The sequence below is a fragment of the Mobula hypostoma genome, chromosome 9 (genome assembly GCF_963921235.1).
Source record: "Mobula hypostoma chromosome 9, sMobHyp1.1, whole genome shotgun sequence".
Classification (NCBI taxonomy): Eukaryota; Metazoa; Chordata; class Chondrichthyes; order Myliobatiformes; family Myliobatidae; genus Mobula; species Mobula hypostoma.
The window spans coordinates 57,241,083-57,262,240 of NC_086105.1; the positions used below are offsets into that span (position 1 = coordinate 57,241,083).

Here is a 21,158-nt window from a genome sequence, read left to right on the forward strand (position 1 = left end):
CCCAATGTACAGATCGTTGGGAGTTGACTGACCATCAGGAATAACAAAGAGAGCAAAAGTTCAAAGCCTTTCTTCTCCTTTCATTTCCTGTCCTGATGAAGGTTTTCTGTCTGAAATGTCGACTGTATATTCCTCTCCATAGCTGCTGCCTGATTGCTGAGTTACTCCAGCATTTTGTGTGTGTTTCTTGGATAACAAAGGGCAAACTTATTTCAGAAACCAAGTGTTGTAAACCTATAGTTACAGCTACAAACACAAATGGATTGAAAATGCAGGAGTGAAATAAAACTCAAATTATACAAACAATGTGAGGAGTTGAAAAAATAATGACAAGTAAAACCAAAGAACATCCAAAGATGTTTTTTTTCTGCATAATGAGCAAGAGAGACTAAGTAAGACTAAGGGCAGGGCCTATTGAGGACCAAAAGGGGAGTCTGTGTGTGTAGGCAGAGGAAAGGGCAAATAAGAACTATGTCAGTTGTATTAAAAAGGATCAAGGATCAGCTTTATTCACCATATACATTTACATTAGGAATTTGCTGTGGTGTGTTGGTGCAACATGCAACAAAAGACAACACCTTTCAACAATTATAAAGCATAGAATTTAGTGTCATAAGGAGCGGACCCAAATGCAAGACACAGACACTGAAGTACTAGGAACAGGACCAGGACGAGAGTTAGGGATATGACTGGATGCAGACTAGGAGCTGGGACAAGAACATAGACTTAGGCTCGGACTATGGCAAGAAAAGCGGGACCAGGACAAGGAACTGGGAACTAGAAGCCTGGGATAGGACTCCGAGCCAGAGACTGGGCAAGGACCCAGAACCCAGGTCTTGACTCAGGCTCAGACTCCAGAACTTGGTGAAGACATGACGTGGTCTTGGGAGACAGGAACCTTGGAGCCTTGGATGAGGACTGGATGCTCGGAGCCTTGGACTTGAGAGACAGGAATGCAGAACAGAGCCTTGGTCTAGAGCACGGGTACACAGGGACATGGAACACAGAGCCGGGAGCCCTCCTTGGGAACAGGACTTGGGGCCGGGGCTCTAACAGAATGCTGAACACGTCAAGACTGTTCCCAACACTAGGTAGCAGCAAACAGCCAGACCTACTTAGTGAAGGCATGGACACAGAGACAGTTCCCAACACTAGGTAGCGGCAAACAGCCAGACCTACCTAACGAAGGCATGGACACAGAGACGGTTCCCAACACTAGGTAGCGGCAAACGGCCGGACCTACCTAGCAAAGGCATGGACACAGAGACAGTTCCAGCTCAACAATAGACAGTTCCTTATCTTGACGGAGCAAGGCTCCGGTCTCACTCCAGTGGTAGAACTTGACACAATTTGCAGGGCAAGGCTCCGGGCACAAGTTACAGGCAAAGGCTTCAAGCAGAAGGGGAAAGGAAGGGAACAGTCTAGCAACTGAAGCTCAACCCAGGAGCTGTTTATGTAGCCAGCCCAAAATCAGAATCATGTGCCTCAACTAAGGCGCACAACAGGACAAGAGAAAAACGGTAAACCTGGAATACGGATCGATGGACCGGACTGTGAACTGGAATGCGGACTTCACAGACCGGACCATGACATTTAGAGGTTAAAGTACTGATATGTATTAAGATGTGCATAAATACAGAATACCAGCATGTGTTTACTGTGTATGCAGCATTATAAAAAGTTTCAAGTGTTTACAGTGCAGTGTAGTGAATGGGATGATAGACAGAAGGGGTGAGATGAGTCTAACTAGAATGGATGAACAGATTAATTTTCTAGGGGGAGAAACTTTTAAGATGGTGTAAAGTTTTTTGAATAGCCCTATAGCACTTTCAGAAGGGAGACTTTGGAAAAGGCTGTTTGCAGGGTGGGTAGTGTCCATAACGCCCATACCTGTTTCTTTGTCCTGGTGATGGTAAACTGCAGCTAATGACTTTTTCTGCTGACCTGAGATTTCACTCTAGTTTCTGTATATTGTGAGCTGAGGCTGCACCAATGGTAAATATAATGTGGGTATAAATATGGTAAGAGAGGAAATTCTAAGAGGTTTAGCTTCTTTGGAAGTAGATAAATAGTCTGAGTCAGATAAAATATTCCCCAGCTGTAAAGGGGGCAAAAAAGATAACAGTGCGGGTCCAACATTTTTCTTGTCTCCCTGGTGAAAGGGGACTCTTCACGCTGTCAAGTAAAGGACTGAATGGACAATTCAAGAAAATACATGCCCATAAATTGCAGGATTCAATTCTGAAACACTTGCATTTAGAAAGGTCCTGTTTGACTGAGGAACTTTTATTTTGAGGAGGTAACACAAAGATTTATTCTACTTTGAGGGTGAGTTAAATGCATTTGATGTAATGTACAGGGATAGTAGGATAGACTGGTGAAAAATGATTTGCCCCATGGAATCCGGAAAAATGCGGCAAAATGCATTGAAAGTAGGCCCAGTGACAGGAAGTAGAGTGTAGTGATTGACTGGTGTTTCTTCAACCAGACAGCATTTACCATAGGATTCATTTCGACCCAGTATTCAGTCTGTTGTTTTCAGTGACACCCATGAACACAGGTGTCCCCTGCTTTTCGAACGTTCGCTTTACGAAACCTCACTGTTACGAAATACCTACATTAGTACCCTGTTTTCGCTTTCAGAAGGTGTTTTCACTGTTACGAAAAAAATTCAGCGCGCGATAAAAAATTCAGCGCGCGATAAAAAATTCAACGCGCGAAAAAAATCAGCGCGCGATTAAAAGCAGCGCGCGCCCCGATCAGCTGTTCTCCCCGGATTCGGAACAGCATTCTCGCCAGCATTGTTTTAACACGAGCCTGTGAGCAGTCATTTGCAAGATGAGTTCTATGGTGTCGGAAAAGCCTGAAAGAGCTCGTAAGGGTGTTACACTAAGCGTAAAACTAGACATAACTAAGCATTTCGATCGTGGTGAACGAAGCAAGGACAAAATGAGTTTGGCTTGTGGAAGCTGATGAAGATGATGTTGAAGAGGTTTTGGCATCCCATGACCAAGAACTGATAGATGAAGAGCTGATGCAATTGGAAGAGGAAAGGATAACAATCAAAACCGAATGAGTAATGATAAAGTACGACTTTAATTTTGAAAGGGTACGTAGGTTTGGGGGATGTTTGCAGAATGGTTTGAGTCCTTACAAAGAACTGTATGATAGATAAATGCGCGAGGCTCAGCAGTCAAGCAAGCCTTCCACATCAGCCACAGCAGACGACGAACCTCGACCTTCGACATCGAGGCGGGCAGTCATAGGAGAAGATGAGCTACCTGCCCTGATCGATGATGAGATGACACCCCCGTGTCCCACCACCCCAACACCTGGGCCCCGGACAGATACTGTACCGATTCGCGGAGAATGCAGCAGTAGCCGGGAGGCACACAGCACATCTTTAAGAAAAAAGCTAAAATAAACATGCTAATTAATTAGGTGCCACCCCACACGTAATTAATTAGCATGTTTTTTTCGGCTTTTTTCTTAAAGATGCGCTGGGTGTGTCCCGGCTACCGCTGGACCCCTGCGTGCTTCATGGCAATGTATTGGTTGGTGGCTCAGAGGGTGGGGGCCACTGCACCACCCAGCCTGCGATGACTCAGCCTAACACACCATCATCAGTGTGCTCTGTGCTGTCCCGATTCCAGTAAGTGATATTACACTGTACATACATTATTTCTACTTTATATCGGCTCTGTATTTTTACGTGTTATTTGGTATGATTTGGCAGCTTCATAGTTTAAAGGTTACTGGAGAGAGTGTTTTTGCCAACAGCACTTGCGTGAGATTTTCTGCCGACGGCGCTTGCGTGAGATTTTCGCTACGGAGATCTGTGCCGGCAATGATTGTGGAAAAGTATTTCTACTTTATATAGGCTGTGTATTTATCATATCACTCCTGCTTTTACTATATGTTACTGTTATTTTAGGTTTTATGTATTATTTGGCATGATTTGGTAGGTTATTTTTGGGTCTGTGAACGCTCACAAAATTTTCCCAGATAAATAAATGGTAATTGCTTCTTCGCTTTAAGACATTTCGGCTTACGAACTGTTTCATAGGAACGCTCTACCTTCGGATGGCGGGGGAAACCTGTAATCTGAAAATATATGTCTGAGTGTATAATAGGGGCATCTACAGCTGATATAAAAACGTGTTCGGCAGTGAAGAGGTGGGCTTCACACTACAGGAAGATACAGGTAGTCAGTTGGTCAGAGAAATGGCAAAAGGAGGACTTGGGGACATCAAGGCAACAGAACGTACTGTACAACAGTAGGAGAAATGGAGGTCAAAAGGATTTTGCACCTACACTCGAGTGAACTACAGGTGAAAAGAAATTCAATCAGATTGGTGAGGTTGCACTTGGAGTACTGAGAATAATTTTGGTCAACCTGCTATAGGAAAGACATGGTTAAACTGGAAAGAGCGTAGGGAAGAATTATAATGATGTTTCAAGGACCAGAGGTTCAGAGTTATAGTGAGAGGTTGGCCAGGTTAGGCCTTTATTAACTGGAATGTAAGAGAATCAAGAACATTCTTTCCAGACTGTTTAAAATTATAAGGCATATAGACAAAGTAGATAGTAATGTTTATAGAGTCACGAGCACTACAGCCCAGAAGAAGGTCCTTTGGCCCATCTAGTTCACGCCAACCTGTTTTATTGCCTAGTCAATGGTTCAATTGTTCCATTTAATATCAGAGAATGCATACAATATACAAACTGAAATTCTTACTCTTCACAGACATCCTCAAAACAGAAGAAAAACCCCAAAGGATGAATGACAGAAAAACGTTAGAAGCCCAAAGCCCCCCTCCCCCTCCCACACACAAGTAGCAGCAAGGCAGGAACACACACCCCCTCCCCCTCCTCCCGCCTGCTTCAGGAAAAGCATCAGCAACCCCCCCACGACCCGCCATACAATCAATGTCAAAACCCCCAAAGAGGCCATGATCTAGAGTCCATCAAAAACACACTCTTCATCCTAACACTTCGACATCCACAGGCTCTCTCACGAACGAGGGAGAGAGCGGTATTTCTCCTGTCACAGCGAAAGGGAGACCAACGACTCGCAGTTTCGATGTGACAATCTGCAGCATTGACAGCAGCGTACACTGCTGTCTTGATGTTCTGATCTCCTGCAATGCTTCATTCGGTGACACCGGCGAGCAGTCGGGTCATCGTCGAGATCCAATCTACCTGCACCCAGTTCATAGCCCTTCATACCCCGTGCACACCTGTACCTTTCCAAACTCCTCGTAGCTGCATTTATTTATTTATTTCATGTTAACAGTAGACCCTTCAAGCCACACCACCCAAGCAAGCCCTGACAAACCTGATTAACCCTAAGCTAATCACAGGGCAATTTACGATGACCAGTTAATCTACCTGGTATGTCTTTGGACAATGGGAAGAAACCAGAGGACCCTGAGGAAACCCACGCATTCCATGGGGAGTACGTACACAGACCCCTTACGGACAGCATCCAAACTGAACTCTGATCTCTGGGGTGTCCCGAGCTATGATAGTGTCACACTAACCACTACGCTGCCCTGGTGCCCAGTGTTACAGCTGAACAAATGTTACCATTGATCCCTTATCTACTACTTACATTGGCAGCTCATTCCACACACATCACATTCTCAGTGAAATAGTTTCCCTTAATATTTCACCTTTCACCCTTAACCTCTACACTCTAGTTCTAGTCTCACCCAATGTGCAGGGAAAACGCCTACTTGCATTTACCCTATCTATACCCCTCATAATGTTGGATACCTTGATGACATCTCCCCTCATCCTAATCTCCAGGGAATAAGTCCTAACTTTTCCCTATCTCCTTATATCCTTTACCCCAGGGTATGGGAGTGCAAACTAGGGGTGCATGTTTAGGGTAAGAGGAGAAAAGACTTAAAAGGGATCTAAGGGTAACTTTAGAGGGTGGTGAATATATGAAATCAGCTGCCAGAGGAAGTGGCAATAGTATCATTTAAGAAGCACTTGGATAGGTACATGGAGTGGATGGACTTGTGCTGGGAATGTGGGTTGAACGTAACAAATTGTGGCTGGCTGTGTGAGCACCGTGGTTGGCAGGACTAGTTGGGCCGAAGGGCCTGTAGCTGTGCTGTAATCCTCTTTCAACATTAGCTTGATTTGTCACGTGTGTACGGAAACATGAAACATTTGCAATGAGTCCAATCATCAAGGATTGTGCTGGGCAGCCCACAAACGTTGCCACACTTCTGGCATCAACACTGAACTGTAGGAGGAAACCAGAATGCCTGGAGGTAAACCATGCAGTTACAGGGAGAACGTACAAACACCTAATAGATAGCAACAGGAATCGAACCCCGATCAGTGATCGCTGGCTGGTGCTGTAAAGTGATTTGCTAACCGCGACACTGAACGTGAAGGGGCCACGACTCTTCCATGACTCCAGTTTAGAGTGAAGTAGTAGTCTGTATACTCCTCTTTGGTGCACAAACCCAGAAGTACCAAGGAGCTTCCAGCACTGATTCCAAGATGCTCCATCCAATGTGGCTTTGATGAGCCTCACTGACTGGACACTATGCTGTTGATCTTTCATGTACTGTATAATTTCTGATTTAACCACCACTGAAACTATTGTGCCTTGTTGAATGAGATGGAATGGCTCACCATTAGAAATTGCACTGAAGAATCTTATTGATTCTGTAAAACAAAGTGTGGAGTTGAGTTCCCCCTCGAAAGAGAAATCAGAATTCCATGGATTTAAAATTTCATAGCAGTTCTGATTATTCAGCTTCCACCTGTACGTCCCAGCTCTTATTTCTCAGCAAGTTATTCTGAGTGGCTGTAAAAGTCTGGAGTTCATTAACCAAGTTCTTCAGATGTATGATGATGCCCAGGAAATCAATCCACCATTACAAGCAAGTATGATGTGCCTTTGACTTGGTATTGTCATACAGAAATAGAGTGTACTGTACTGATTCAACAATGTATTTGATCAGCATGCTTATGAAACACTGACACCCAGCAAGGTGCTCCTCACTGAACAATTTCCACCATGAAGAGTGAGGTGAAAAGTGGTCATGTCCAAATCAAATTACAATGGAATGACCTAATCTCATATCTAAACGGAGCTGGTGAACCTGTGGCACCTGCAAAAATTTTGTTGGCACGCGGCATGCAGTGCTGCCCCTCGATTCTTTAAATCTCACCCAAATTAAAAAATATACACAGTGGTTATCTCCACTGCCACATGAAGCAATGAATAACATTTTTCAACCTGAGAGCAGTGAAATGCTTTCACAGGAAACGTCTCATGCCAGCTTGGCACCAGCTAGATGGTTGCGGGAACAAATGACTTCGGATGATGCATTTTGAAATCCTCACAGGCCTGATGTACACATCAGTGTTTTGATATTAAATGGTTAAAACAGCAATTATAATTAGAAATTATGTTATTTTTCAATTGTTTTTTTTCAAATATTATTATTAATCATTTTAAACAGGTTTTCTAAAATGCTTCATTCATTTCAGTCTGTTTCTGTTATACTTTAAATAATAGTAAAATAATGAATAACCAGAAATAAGCACCAGGCTTCATCCTTTTGCCATTAAAAATCCATAATTATTGTTACTAATTTATTAGTTGGTGATAATCTCTGCTCAAAATTACCACATCATATGAAAGATTTTTTTTTAGATTATTTCCAATTTGGGCACGTGTTCTCGAAACGATTCACCAGCCCTGTTGTAGAAGATTTCCTTTAGATATTAAATATTGTTAATCAAATTAATACTGTTAAATTGATCACCTGAAATGTAAAAGAGGATGATATCTACATTCTGTAACAGGGGCATTTATAGCAGCTACTATATAGATTGATTGCTGTCCAAACCATTTCTCTCTCCAAGTGGTTAATGGTCAGAACAGATTTTAATTGATTAACAAGATTATTGGAAGTATTTGTGATGCTAATTTGGAGCTGACTGAAATATAAAGCTTGGAGCATGGCACCAGTGGGACTCTCAGAATGGAACACAAAGGGCCACATTACGGGGTTAAAATTCTGTGACCAAAATGAAAGGCATATTTAACAATACTGTCTGGAGTTTTGGAGACACAGTTTGCAGCTTCCTTTTGAGTGCATATCTGGTTTGGAACCTGGTCAAATAACTTTAGGCACTATTTATGCCAGAACATGCAAACATTTATATGAACTCCCTACTAAGGAGGAAACACCACAAAAGAAATCCGTCTGTCTTTTCTGACGTTAACTTTTTCATCTTATCAGGCTATACTCACTTCTTGCCATTCCTGCGCGAGCCATTCATAGTGCAGGCAGTCGGGAAGTCTGCATTGCTGAGTGGCGGCTGGGCGAGAGGATGGATAGCACACTTCTTCGCTGACCCGACCGAAACCCTTCAACCTGCAGTAGACATCCCTTCGCTGAAACCCAGCTCCACAGGTCACTGAGCACTGGCACCAAGAAAAGGCCAGAGAAAGACAGGTAAAAACTGAATTAGCAACTAACGTCAAAAAATTATTCACGTACGCTCCAATATCATGTACAGGTTTCTTTAAATGCTTTTTAAGGCTTCTTTGTGTTTAAAGTAATGATCGTCTCATTCTGCTGTGTATATTTGAAATACCTGTGTGGATTTGTAGATTTGAGAACATTTACAAAGATGTCGCCCAGACCCGAGGCAAATGAGTAACAGACAAAGAATGAGTAGGTTAGGACTTAATTCCCTGGAGTGCATGAGAATGAGGAGAGTCTTAAAGAGGTATACACATTTATGGGGAGGTATAAATAGGGTAAGTATGTGCAGGCTTTTCCCCTCAGGTTAGGTGAGACTAAAACTGGAGATTGTAGGTGAAGAGTGAAAATCTCCCTCTTTCTTTCCAATCCCGATGAAGGGTTTCAGCCCAAAATGTTGACGGTCTATTTCCCTCCATAGGTGCTGCCTGACCTGCTGAGTTCCTCCAGAGAAGAGCCAATTGCCAGAGACCCTCAGTGTTAGCATGTTCTCCATGACCTGTGCGTTGAGGAATTTTTCAGGAAGGCTATCATTAAGTATTGTTTGGATATTCCGCTGAATTTGCGGAGTCTGATGCCGTTCCCCCCCACCCCCCGGGTCAGTGGCTCCTTGTATCAGCACCTTAATGTTGATTTCACTGCCAATGTTCCACTAATGTTGGTGATAAGATCAGTTACCTCTCACATTCCAAAAGACATATAGGTTTGCGGATGGAGATAGGGGGACTGTGGGGAAGCAGGCAAAGACACTCTTGATGTGGAATGAACAGGCATGTGATGCATCAGGGGAAGAGGCACATTTTCTGTTGAGTAGTTCAAAAATCTAGCAAACTTTTACTACAGCGTACACCTCACCCATCAAAAGTCCGCTGTCTTGGGTCAGTTACACTTTCAGTCACTTTTAAGAACGGTGAAACAACTCACATCTTTAAAATGACCCAGTCAACCTTCTCAGGTAGGTGACCATTAGCAAATATTCCTAACGTTCCCCACTGTTTGCCTTTCAAGAGCAATAAAACTTTCAAAGGACCAACGTTGATCTTTCAAGCAGATGGACCTGATGGACATTACTGAGACCTACTGAAAGTTATTGGAAATGGATTGAATCAGGGAAATCATTATTGAGATTGGCAGGCCTATAAAGCACAATCCCTTCCTTAGGACTGTTTTTACAAGTGCCGGTTTCATGAATAGCTCAACTAAAGAAAAGCTTTCAGGAAAATTAGAAAATCATGCACAACTTAGAAACTCAATTGATTTAAGCAGCTCATAAAAAGTGGATTAACTTGACTATATGTAACAAAGGAAGATCCCCAATATATCAGACATTGATCCGTAAGGTTTAGGAACATATAACACCCCATCATTGAAGTGTATCTATCCAGTTCAAAATGAAAAACGTCCCAAGAGTCCAAGATTGAACAGTAGGCAAGAACAAATTAATCAATACTTAGTACAAGACATACCTTGTGGGAAAGCTGGCAGTGAGACAGATTTAATGTATCTTTCCGCACTAATTCAGGTTAACATCTATCTGCAGGCCAGGCAGCATCCATAGAAAAAAGTACAGTCGACGTTTTGGGCCGAAACTAAAAGAACTACTGCAGTAAATGTACTTTACAACTCTACAGTCAATCAATCCAGGCCATGCTACCACCATCGATCAGGAGGTAGAGAAGTGTTTGGTCCCACACCATCAGGTTTAGGAACAGTTATTACCATTCAACCGTCAGGTACTGAACTGACATGGATAACTTTACTCACCTCAACAGTAAACTGGTTCCACAACTTAGTGTACAGACTCACATTCAAGGACTTTACAACTCATATACTCAGTATTATTTATATATACTATGTATTATTCACAAAATTTGTCTCCTGTTGCATATTGGCTGTTTGTCAGTCTTTATTTATGTATGTTTTTCATAAATTCCATTCTATTTCTTTATTTTCCTGTAAATGCCCGCAAAGAAATGAATCTCAAGGTAGTATACGTTTGAGGCCTGAAATGTTTCGGCCCAAAACGTCGACTGTACTTTTTTCTATGGATGCTGCCTGGCCTGCAGAGTTCCTCCAGCATTTTGTGTGTGTTGCTGGGATTTCCAGCATTTGGCAATTTTCTCTTGTTCCAGGTAGTATATGGTGACGTTTATGTACTTTGACATTAAATTCAATGTGACTTTGAATTTACTTCGACTCAATTATGAACTGATTTTGTTTTGGAACCATTTTCCAAGCAGTTACCCAAGGGTGATGTCAGACACATGCAGATGATAATCTATTGATGAACTTGGTGAATATTGATTATTTCCGGGAGTAACAGCAGACTATTTATACTCTCCTCTTCAGTGTTGTTTTTAGGACCAGTTATCCAGCAATTTGCCAAACTAATCTTGGCACGTCTTAAAACTGAACACCCCATTTGACAGTAAATTATTCGGATACTATCCTGGATATAACTTATTCCATTGGGAAATATCCCACACTACACTCTGCACTGATCAACTTGATCAGTTGACAAAAATTGAGAGGTACTTTAGTTAACACACATAAAATGCTGAAGGGATTCAGCATGTCAGGCAGTATCTATGGAAGGGAGTAAACAGGTGAAATTTTGAGCTGAGATGATTTGTCAGGACTGGAAGGGAAGGGGGCTCAGGTCAGAATCAGAATGTGGGTGGAAGTGGGAGGTGTACAAGCTGGCAGGTGATAGGTGAGACCAGGTAAGGGGGAAGGTGTGTGGGGGAGCGTCAGGGGAAATGAAGTAAGAAGCTGGCAGGTGATAGATGGAGGAGGTAAAGGACAGAGAAGAAGGAATCTAATGGAAGAAGACAGTGTGCCATGGAACAAAGGGAAGGAGGTGAGGAACCAGAGAAAGATGATGGACAGGTGTGGAGAAGAAGGGGTGAGAGCACAGCCAAAATAGTGAATGGAGTAAGAAGGGGGAGTGGGGAGTAATTAACCAGAAGTTACAGAAAACGATATTCATGCCATAGGGTTATCCGGAGAGGATATGAGGTTCTCTTCTTTCAACGTGAACGTGGTCTCATTGTGGCAGTAGAGTTGGTCATGAAGTAACATGTCGGAACGGGAATGAGAAGTCAAATTGAAGTGAGTAGATCCTGCCATTTGCAGCAGGCAGAGCAAAGGTGCTTGACAAAGTGTTCCCCCCGTTTACTTTATTCATACCACATTTTCCCAGCTAAACCTTTAGATCAGTGTTTCCTTTACACAGTGTTCCAAAGTTCATAAAACATCATGCCTCTCCCCTATGAGGTTAGCTGACAGGTCATACAAATGTCAGCGTTGCACTGTACGAACGCCAGCATCCCGATTTAATGAAATTAGGAATGGTAGCTTTCCAAAGGTTGAGGAAACAGGTAATTTTAGATCAGAAGGAGAATCACTTTGAATTCATTAAATGGATTAAAGTACATCCAGGTAGCCAAATGGATTCAAATTCTGCTTATTGAAAATGGATGGATGTTAATTCTATATCATCTTTGTAATATATCAGCTATTAAATTAATTTTAGATTCATTTCTTCATGTTTCAGTTGGCAACCATTGCAGTTAAAATCCCAAACACATGGAATGGATTCCCAGAATCACAGAACAGCACAGCATGGGAGGCCTTTCAGTCCATCGTGTCTCTGCAAGCTCTCTACCACAAAACTCCCTAGTTACATGCGTTACTCTTTCGCTGTAAACTTCCAAACTTTTCTTCACCACATATTCACCCAGTTCCCCCTTGAAGACCACAGTGAAACCTCCAAACAAACAAAGGATTTCAGATTCTGACCACATTATGTAACAAAGTATTTGCTAAATCATTTTCTTAATTTTCTGGCCCTTCATTTTTATGCTGTGACGTTTAGACCTGAAACCTGCCATCAACATAACTAATCTCCCATTGCCTGTTCTGTCTACAGCCTTTATCATGTTATGCCCTGCTATCATATCTTCCCACAGCCTACTGTAAGGAAAGCAATCACAACCCTTCAAAAGACTAAATGATTAAAGATTTGCTTTATTGTCGCATGTACTTTGAAACTTGCAGTAACATGTGTTACTTTTGCTTTAGTGACCAACACTGTCTGAAGATTGAGCTGGGGCAGCCCGTAAGTGTTGCCATGTTTCTAGCACCAACGTATCATGCCCACAACTCACTAACCCTAATCCTAACCGTAGGTTTTTGTAATGTAGGAGGAAACGCACATGGTCACGCGGTGAGCGTGCAAACTCCTTGCACTGTCAGCCTGTATATATCCTGCTGCAATTCATCCCTGTTCTCAGTTTACAGCAGTACCAAATGCTGTGTTAGCAACTGTGAATGGCACCCCCAAACCTCAGTCTCACTATAGGTCGAAAAAGCAACTGACCCCAACTCTGGTCTCTGGGTGCGTCACTATTCATCTTCGCCCAGTTTGAAAACAGTGCTTGGTAACCTGCTAAAATGTTCCTTTGATCCTCTATCGGCTGGTAATCCTTTATGGAGCACCTGATCAAAGGTTTTAGAATCATAGAGCACTACAGCATATCTTAAGCGCCCCTAGTTGGTGCTGGCCGAGTCCCAACTAGACCATAGCCCTCTCATCCATGTACCTACCCAAACTTCTCATTAATGTTACAATTGACCTTGCATCTACCACTTTTGCTGGCAGCTTGTTCCACATTCACACTACCCTCTGAGCGAAAGAGGGTAAGTTTAAGTTAAGTTTTCCCCTTAAGTTTTCTTACTTTGACCCTAAACATATGACCTCTAATACTAGTCTCACCTAATCTCAGTGGAAAAACCTGATTGAAATTATCCTATCTATAGCCTTCATAATTTCGTTTACCTCTGTCAAATCACTCGTCTCTTACACTCCAGGGAGTAAAGCCCTAACCTATTCAATCTTTCCCTATAACTCAGGTCCTCCAGTCCTGCCAATGTCCTTGTAATTTTTTTTTCTGTACTCTTTCAATCACTTGGTATTTGAATCTTCTAGGTTCCATTTTACCACACAACATTCCAATGGGCAGAACAGTGGCATACTTGGTAGAGCCACTGATTTTTTTTTACCCCTTTTCTTATTGTTAATATGTGCGATTTTGGTTGGGTCAGACTGGTTCTGCAGTCTGCAGTTAGTGAATGGCACAGTGCTAAAATGAACTGAACTGAACTGAACTAAACTGAACGTTCCTAAACTGTTTCTATTAGTCCCTGGTTTGATGCTTTATATTCTGTTTATTTGGTCTTTTTTTTGCTGTTTGCACAATTTGTTCTTTTTTTTGTGCGTTGGGTGATAATGCTTTTATTGAACAGGTTCCATGGAGTTTCTTTGTTTTGTGGCTGTCTGTGGGAAGGCAAATCTCAGGGTTGAAAACTGCATGCATACTTTGATAGTAAACGTACTTTGAATCTTTGAATCTTCTGCCTCACAGCTTCAGAGACGTGGGTTCACTCCTGACCCCGGGTACTGTCTGTGTGATGTTTGTCTGTTCTCTCTGTTACAATGTGGCCTCCACTGGGTGCTCCAGTTTCCTCCCCCATCACAAAGACGTGAGGGATGTTAGGTCACCTGACCACTGTAAATCACCCAATGGATAGTGAGAGGTAGAATCTGGGGGATGGGGGGCGCGCGAGGGATGGGTGAGTTGATGGGAATAAGGTGAGAATAGCATGCGAGTAACACAGGATTAATGAAGGTTTGGTGTAAATGGGTGGTTGATGGACAGCACGGACTCAATGCGCTGAAGGACCTGTTTCTGTGCTGGATCTCTCTGTGTTTCTCTATGACTGTCCCAATGCTGGGCAGTTCAAGAGATTAATTGGCTCCATAGCGTGTAAGTACATGGTAGAATCTGGGGGAGTTAAGGCAAACTAGCGTCTATACTTCATTTGGAGTTTGAGGTGATTTGTATGCCTCCAAAGACCCTATCAAATTTCTACAGATGTACTGTGGACAGCGTGCTGACTGGTTGCTTTGCCGTCTATAATGGGGGCACCAATGCACAGGATCAAAGAAAGCTGCAGACAGTTGCAGACTCAACCAGCTCCATCACGGGCTCAGCCCTCCCCAGTATCAAAGACATCTTCAAAAGGCAATGCCTCAAAGACCAGGCACCCAGCGTTAAGGATCCTTCACCCAGGACATGCCCTCCTCTCATTACTACCATCGGGGACGAGGCACAGGAGCCTGGAGCTCCACACTCAACATTTCTGGAACAGCTTCTTCCCCTCTGCCATCAGATTCCTGACCGGTTCATGAACTCATGAACACCAGCTCACTATTTCTCCTTTGGATTATTTATTTATTTTATATTTTGTTGTAACTTCTCGTATTTATTTTATTCCTGGCTGTGTATATCACTGATTGTGATTCCAATTCTGATTCTGAGTCAGAGAACATGGGAAGTGTCTGCCACTGGAAAACAATTGGGAAGGTGATGTTGTGGAAGGGCTGAAATAGACCCCGTTATCTTAAGGAAATATGGCACATGGCAACATAAGAAAACTGAGATGCAGGCTTGAAAAGTACAGGAGGGACAAGCAGAGCGGCCATTGCCAGGAGTAGGTCAGTGACGAGAGTAGAAGCGTCAGGCTTTGGCGTTGGCTCTGGGTAGGCCTCTGTTAAGGTTTTCTTTTTGTTTTTCTCTTACTCTGCCTGGTATAGCAAATGGCGGTTGTGTGTTCTTCGTGCCGGATGTTGGAGTCCTGGGAGAACCAGAGTCTCCCAGGGAACTACATCTGCATGAAGTGCATTCGGCTGCCGCTCCTGTTCGGGATCTGGAGCAGCAGATGGATGATCTTCAGCTTGTATGGGAGAGTGAGGAGATAGTTCACCAGAGTTACAGGGAAGCAGTCACCCTGAAGCTGCATGAGGTGAGTAGCTGGGTGACTGTCAGGAGGAATGGAAATATAAATAGGCAATTGGAGCAGAGCATACCTGTGGCCAGTCTCCTCAAAATTCAGTATACGGCTTTGGATAATTTTGTGGGGGATGACCTCCTGGGAAAATGCCATGGTGTTCGGGTTACAGACACTGAGCATGCATCCGTGGTGCAGAAGGGAAAGAGGGAGAAGAAGGGAGCAGTAGTGAGAGGGGACTCAATAGTGAGGGGAACAGACAGGAGATTCTGCGGACATGAACAGGACACCCGGATGATATGTTGCCTCCCAGGTGCCAGGGTCAGGGACATCTCAGATCACGTCCACAACATTTTGCAGGGGGAGGGAGAGCAGCCAGATGTCTTGGTACGTATTGCTACCAATGACATAGGAGGGAAAAACAAAGAGATCCTGTAAAGAGATTTTAGATAGCCAAGTAGAAAGCTGAGAAGCAGGACCTCCAGGGTAGTACTTTCTGGATTGCTACCTGTGTCACACGCCAGTGAGGGTAGAAACAGGATAATTTGGCAGATAAATGCGTGGCAGAGAAGCTGGTGCAGGGGGCAGGGTTTTCAGATCCTTAGATCATTGGGATCTCTTCTGGGGGAGGTATGACCTGTTCAAAAGTGACGGGTTACACCTGAACCCGAGGGGAACCGATACTCTCACAGGCAGGTTTATTAGAACTGTTGGGGAGGATTTAAACTAATTTGGTTGCGGGGTGGGGGGGGGGGGGAAACCGGAGTGATGGGACTCAGGATATGATGGATGGTAAGAAAGAAAAGATAGCGTGCAGTCAGGCTATCAGGAAGGACAGGCAGGTGATGGGGCATAGTTGCAGCCAACAGAGTGAATATTAGTACATTAGGGATGCAAAATCAAAAAGGGTGGCAAACACGGTACTCAAAGTGTTGCATCTCAATGCACGGAGTATAAGAAATAACTAGTTGATTATGTTGCACTATTACAAATTGCCAGGTATGATGTTGTGGCCATCACTAAATCGTGACTGAAGGATGGTTGTAGTTGGGAGCTGAATGTCCAAGGTTACATGTTATATCAGAGGGATGGGAAGGTAGGCAGAGGGTGTGGCGTGGCTCTACTGGTAAAGAATGGCATCAAATCAGTGGAAAGGTGTGACATAGGATCGGAAGATGTTGAACCCTTGTGGGTTGAGTTAGAAATTGAAAGGGTGAAAGGACCCTGATGGCAGTTATATACAGGCCTCTCAACAGTTGCTGGGAGGTGGACCACAGATTACAATAGGAAACAGAAAAGGCATGTCAAAAGGACAATGTTATGATAGTTATGGGAGATTTTAACATGCAGGTTGATTGGGAAAATCAGATTGGTAATGGATCTCAAGAGAGTGAGTTTGTTGAATGCCTATGAGATGGCTTTTTAGAGCAGTTTGTCATTGATCCTACTAGGGGATCAGCTATACCGGATTGGATATTATGTAATGAACTGGAGGCGATTAGGGAGCTTAAGGTCAAAGAACCCTTAGGAACCAATGATCACAATATCATTGAGTTCAACTTAAAATCTGATAGAGAGAAAGTGAAGTCTGACGTCACTGTATTTCAGTGGAGTAAGGGAAATTACAGTGGTATGAGAGAGGAGTTGGCCAAAGTAAATTGGAAGGAGCTGCTGGCAGGGATGTCAGCAGAGCAGCAGTGGTGTGAGTTTCTGGGGAAAATGAGGAAGGTGCAAGACATATGTATTCCAAAACAAGGAATGCTCAAATGAAAAAAATAGTACAACCATGGCTGACAAGGGAAGTTAAAGCTAATGTAAAATCAATAGAAAGGGCATACCAACAAAGCAAAAATTAGTGGGAAGATAGAGGATTGGGAACGTTTTAAAAACCTACAGAAAGCAACTAATAGAAGCATTAGAAGGGAAAAGATGAAATATGAAAGCAAGCTAGCAAATAATATCAAAGTGGATAGTAAAAGCTTTTTCAAGTATGTAAAAAATAAGAGAGATGAGAGTAGATATAGGACCACGAGAAAATGAGGCAGGAGAAATAATAACGGGGGACAAGAAGATGGCAGATGAACTAAATGAGTATATTGCATCAGTCCTCACTGTGGAAGACACTAGCAGTGTGCCAGGTGTTGAAGGGTGTGAGGGAAGAGAAGTGGGTGCAGTTACTTTTACAAGGGAGAAGGTGCTCAAAAAGCTGAAAGACCTAAAGGTACATAAGTTACCCAGGTACTGAACGAGGTAGCATTATAGATTGTGGCGGCATTAGCAATGATCAAAAATCATTGGACTCTGGCATGGTGCCAGAGGACTGGAAAATTGCAAATGTCACTCCACTCTTTAAGAAAGGAGAAAGGCAGCAGAAAGGAAGCTATAGACCAGTTAGCCTGCCCTCAATGGTTGGGAAGATATTAAAGTCAAATGTTAAGGATGGAGTACTTGGCGACACAGGACAAGATAGGACAAAGTCAGCATGCTTTCCTTAAGGGAACATCCTCCTGACGAACACGTTGGAATTCTTTGAGGAGATTACAAGTAGGATAGATAAAGGGTAGCAGTGGATGGTATATATTTGGACTTTTAGAAGGCTTTTGACAAGGTGCCACACATGAGGCTGCTTACCAAGTTAGGATCCCGTGGTATTACAGGAAAGTTACTAAGATGATTAGAGCATTGGCTGATTGGAAGGAGGCAGCGAGTGGGAATAAAAGAATCATTGTCTCGTTGGCTATCAGTGACTAGTGGTGTTCCGCAGGGGTCGGTGTCGGGACCACTTCGTTTTCTGTTGTATGTAAATGATTTAGATGATAAGACAGATGGCTTTGTTGTCAAGTTTGCAGATGATACAAAGATTGCTGGAGGGGCAGGTAGCGTTGAGGAAGCAGGTGGGATGCAGGATTTAGATTAGGAGAAAGGGCAAGAAATTGGCAAATGAAATGTAATGTTGGGAAATGCATGGTTATGTACTTTGGTAGTAGAAATAAATGTGGACTTTTTTCTAAATGGGGAGAGAAAATCCAAAAATGTGAAATGCAAAGGGACTTGGGAGTCCTTGTGCAGAACACCCTAACGGTTAACTTGGAGGTTGAGTAGGTAGTGAGGAAGGCAAATGCAATGTTAACATTCATTTCAAGAGGTCTAGAATACAAGAGCAGGGATGTAATGCTGAGGCTTTATAAGGCACTGGAGACTCACCTTGTGTACAGTTTTGGGCTCCTCATATTAGAAGAGATGTGCTGGTATTGGAGACGGTTCAGAGGAGGTTCACAAGGATGATTCCAGAATTGAAGGTGTTATCATACAAGGAACGTTTGATGGCTCTGGGTCTGTTCCCATTGGAATTTAAAAGGATGAGGGGAATCTCATTGAAACCTTTCGAATTTTGAAAGGACTAGACAGAGTAGATGTGGAAAGGATGTTTGCCATGGTGGGAGAGTCTAGGACAAGAGGGCACAGCCTCAGGATAGAGGGGCACCCTTTCAAAACAGAGATGCGGAGAAATTTCTTTCACCAGAAGGTGGTGAATTTATGGAATATGTTGCCACATGCAGCTGTGGAGGCCAGGTTGTTGGGTGTATTTAAGACAGAGATTGATATGTTCTTGATTGGACATGGCATCAAAGGTTACGAGGAGAAGGCAGGGAAATGGGGTTGAGGAGGAGGAAAAAAAAGGATCAGCCATGATTGAATGGCGGAGCAGACATGATGGGCCAAATAGCCTAATTCTGCTCCTATGTCTTATGGTCTTATGAATTAAACCTAAAAGCTCCTTGTTTTTCAGTACAATAAAGAACCACATCAGGTCTTACCTCCCTCCACGGGGTGGCCCTCCAGCTGGGGCAACGACCTGCTCGGCACCGCTTGTAAACTCGAGGCTTCTTCAGATGCTCACAGTGCTTGTGGTCCACGGCTACCTGCTCCATGTCAATGCAGGCAACTTCCCGGCGCTTGGTCCCTTTCCCACAGGACACAGAACACTAGGAGCAAAGCACAGGAGCTGAAGGTGAACCATTCATTGCAACTCACTCCGTCAGGGAGATCTCGGTAAATTCTGTTTTAAATGGAGGATATTTAGCAAAATGTCAACAGACAGGAGGCCAGAAACAATAACCAATATACTGATACTCTGGATATTTGTAGCAAAGGCACAAAATACAGAAAGAAACTCCATTAATCCAGCATACTTGGAGATTTAGTGGCAGTAAATGAGAAGATCATACAAACAACCAAATGTTATTCAACACTTTTAGTTCACAGTTCGTTGATAGAACATACAACAGTGCAGTAAAGGTCCTTCAGCCGACAATGTTCTGCCAACATTTTAACATACTCCAAGATCAATCTAACCCTTCCCTCACACATAGACTTCCATTTTTTCTTCCATCCATTTGCCTATCTAGAATTCTCTTAAATGTCCATAAAGCATCTGCCTTTACCACCACTGCTAGTAGTGTGCTCCATGCACCAACCATTCTCAGTGTAAACAAAAACCTACCCCTGTCATCTCCCCCTATGTTTTTCTCCACTCAGATTGAAAGGATGTCCTCTGCTGTTAGCCACTGCCACCTTAGGAAAGTGATGCCAACTGTCCGCTCTATCTATGCCTCTTGTCATCTTATACAGTAAAAAAGTAGAATTTCCAGTGAACCCAAAACCTTCAGTGGGGGTGTGGGTAATTGAATCTGGCAATTTCCAGGGAAACTTGGCAACAGAGGCAGGTGGAGTTGAAGGGAGTGAGGGAAACATGAGTTTAACGCGAGTGAAGGAACTGTGAGGCTAAGGAGATGTGGGGGCATGTGTTTAAAGGGTAAAGGAACTGTGAGGGTAAAGGGATGTGGGGGCCATGTATACAAAGGGACTGAAGGAACTGTGAGGGTAAAGGGATGTGGGGTCATGTGTTCAAAGGGACTGAAGGAACTGTGATGGTAAAGGGTTGTGGGGGCCATGTGTTTAAAGAGTGAAGGAACTGTGAGGGTAAAGGGATGTGGGGGCCATGTGTTCAAAGGGTAAAGGAACTGTGAGGGTAAAGGGATGTGGGGTCATGTCTTTAAAGGGACTGAAGGAACTGTGAGGGTAAAGGGATGTGGGGGTCATGTGGGAATTATAGGCCGGTTAGCCTAACGTCGGTGGTGGGGAAACTGCTGGAGTCAGTTATCAAGGATGTGATAACAGCACATTTGGAAAGCGGTGAAATGATCGGACAAAGTCAGCATGGATTTGCGAAAGGAAAATCATGTCTGACGAATCTCATAGAATTTTGAGAGGGTGTAACTAGTAGAGTGGATAGGGGAGAACCAGTGGATGTGGTATATTTGGATTTTCAAAAGGCTTTTGACAAGGTCCCACACAGGAGATTAGTGTGCAAACTTAAAGCACACGGTATTGGGGGTAAGGTATTGGTGTGGGTGGAGAATTGGTTAGCAGACAGGAAGCAAAGAGTGGGAATAAACGGGACCTTTTCAGAATGGCAGGCGGTGACTAGTGGGGTACCGCAAGGCTCAGTGCTGGGACCCCAGTTGTTTACAATATATATTAATGACTTGGATGAGGGAATTAAATGCAGCATCTCCAAGTTTGCGGATGACACGAAGCTGGGTGGCAGTGTTAGCAGTGAGGAGGATGCTAAGAGGATGCAGGGTGACTTGGATAGATTGGGTGAGTGGGCAAATTCATGGCAGATGCAATTTAATGTGGATAAATGTGAAATTATCCACTTTGGTGGCAAAAATAGGAAAACAGATTATTATCTGAATGGTGGCCGATTAGGAAAAG

The 21,158-nt window shown here is 43.4% G+C and overlaps 1 protein-coding gene and 1 long non-coding RNA gene across 4 annotated transcripts in view; one reads left to right on the forward strand and one right to left on the reverse strand.

Moving 5' to 3' along the window:
* Positions 1-21,158, reverse strand: part of LOC134351744 (A disintegrin and metalloproteinase with thrombospondin motifs 20-like) — a 697,549-nt gene that overhangs the window by 85,675 nt on the left and 590,716 nt on the right. For all 3 annotated transcript variants that reach the window (XM_063058346.1, XM_063058347.1, XM_063058349.1), the window contains 2 exons: positions 19,196-19,363; positions 8,291-8,464 (listed from right to left, as the gene is read on the reverse strand). In XM_063058346.1, coding sequence (XP_062914416.1) covers positions 8,291-8,464; positions 19,196-19,363 — 342 coding nt within the window. The remainder of the gene's footprint in view (positions 1-8,290; positions 8,465-19,195; positions 19,364-21,158) is intronic.
* LOC134351745 (uncharacterized) overlaps positions 8,373-21,158 on the forward strand; it is a 74,536-nt gene continuing 61,750 nt past the window's right edge. The window contains exon 1 of the long non-coding RNA XR_010019248.1: positions 8,373-8,495. This is a non-coding gene — a long non-coding RNA (uncharacterized LOC134351745). The remainder of the gene's footprint in view (positions 8,496-21,158) is intronic.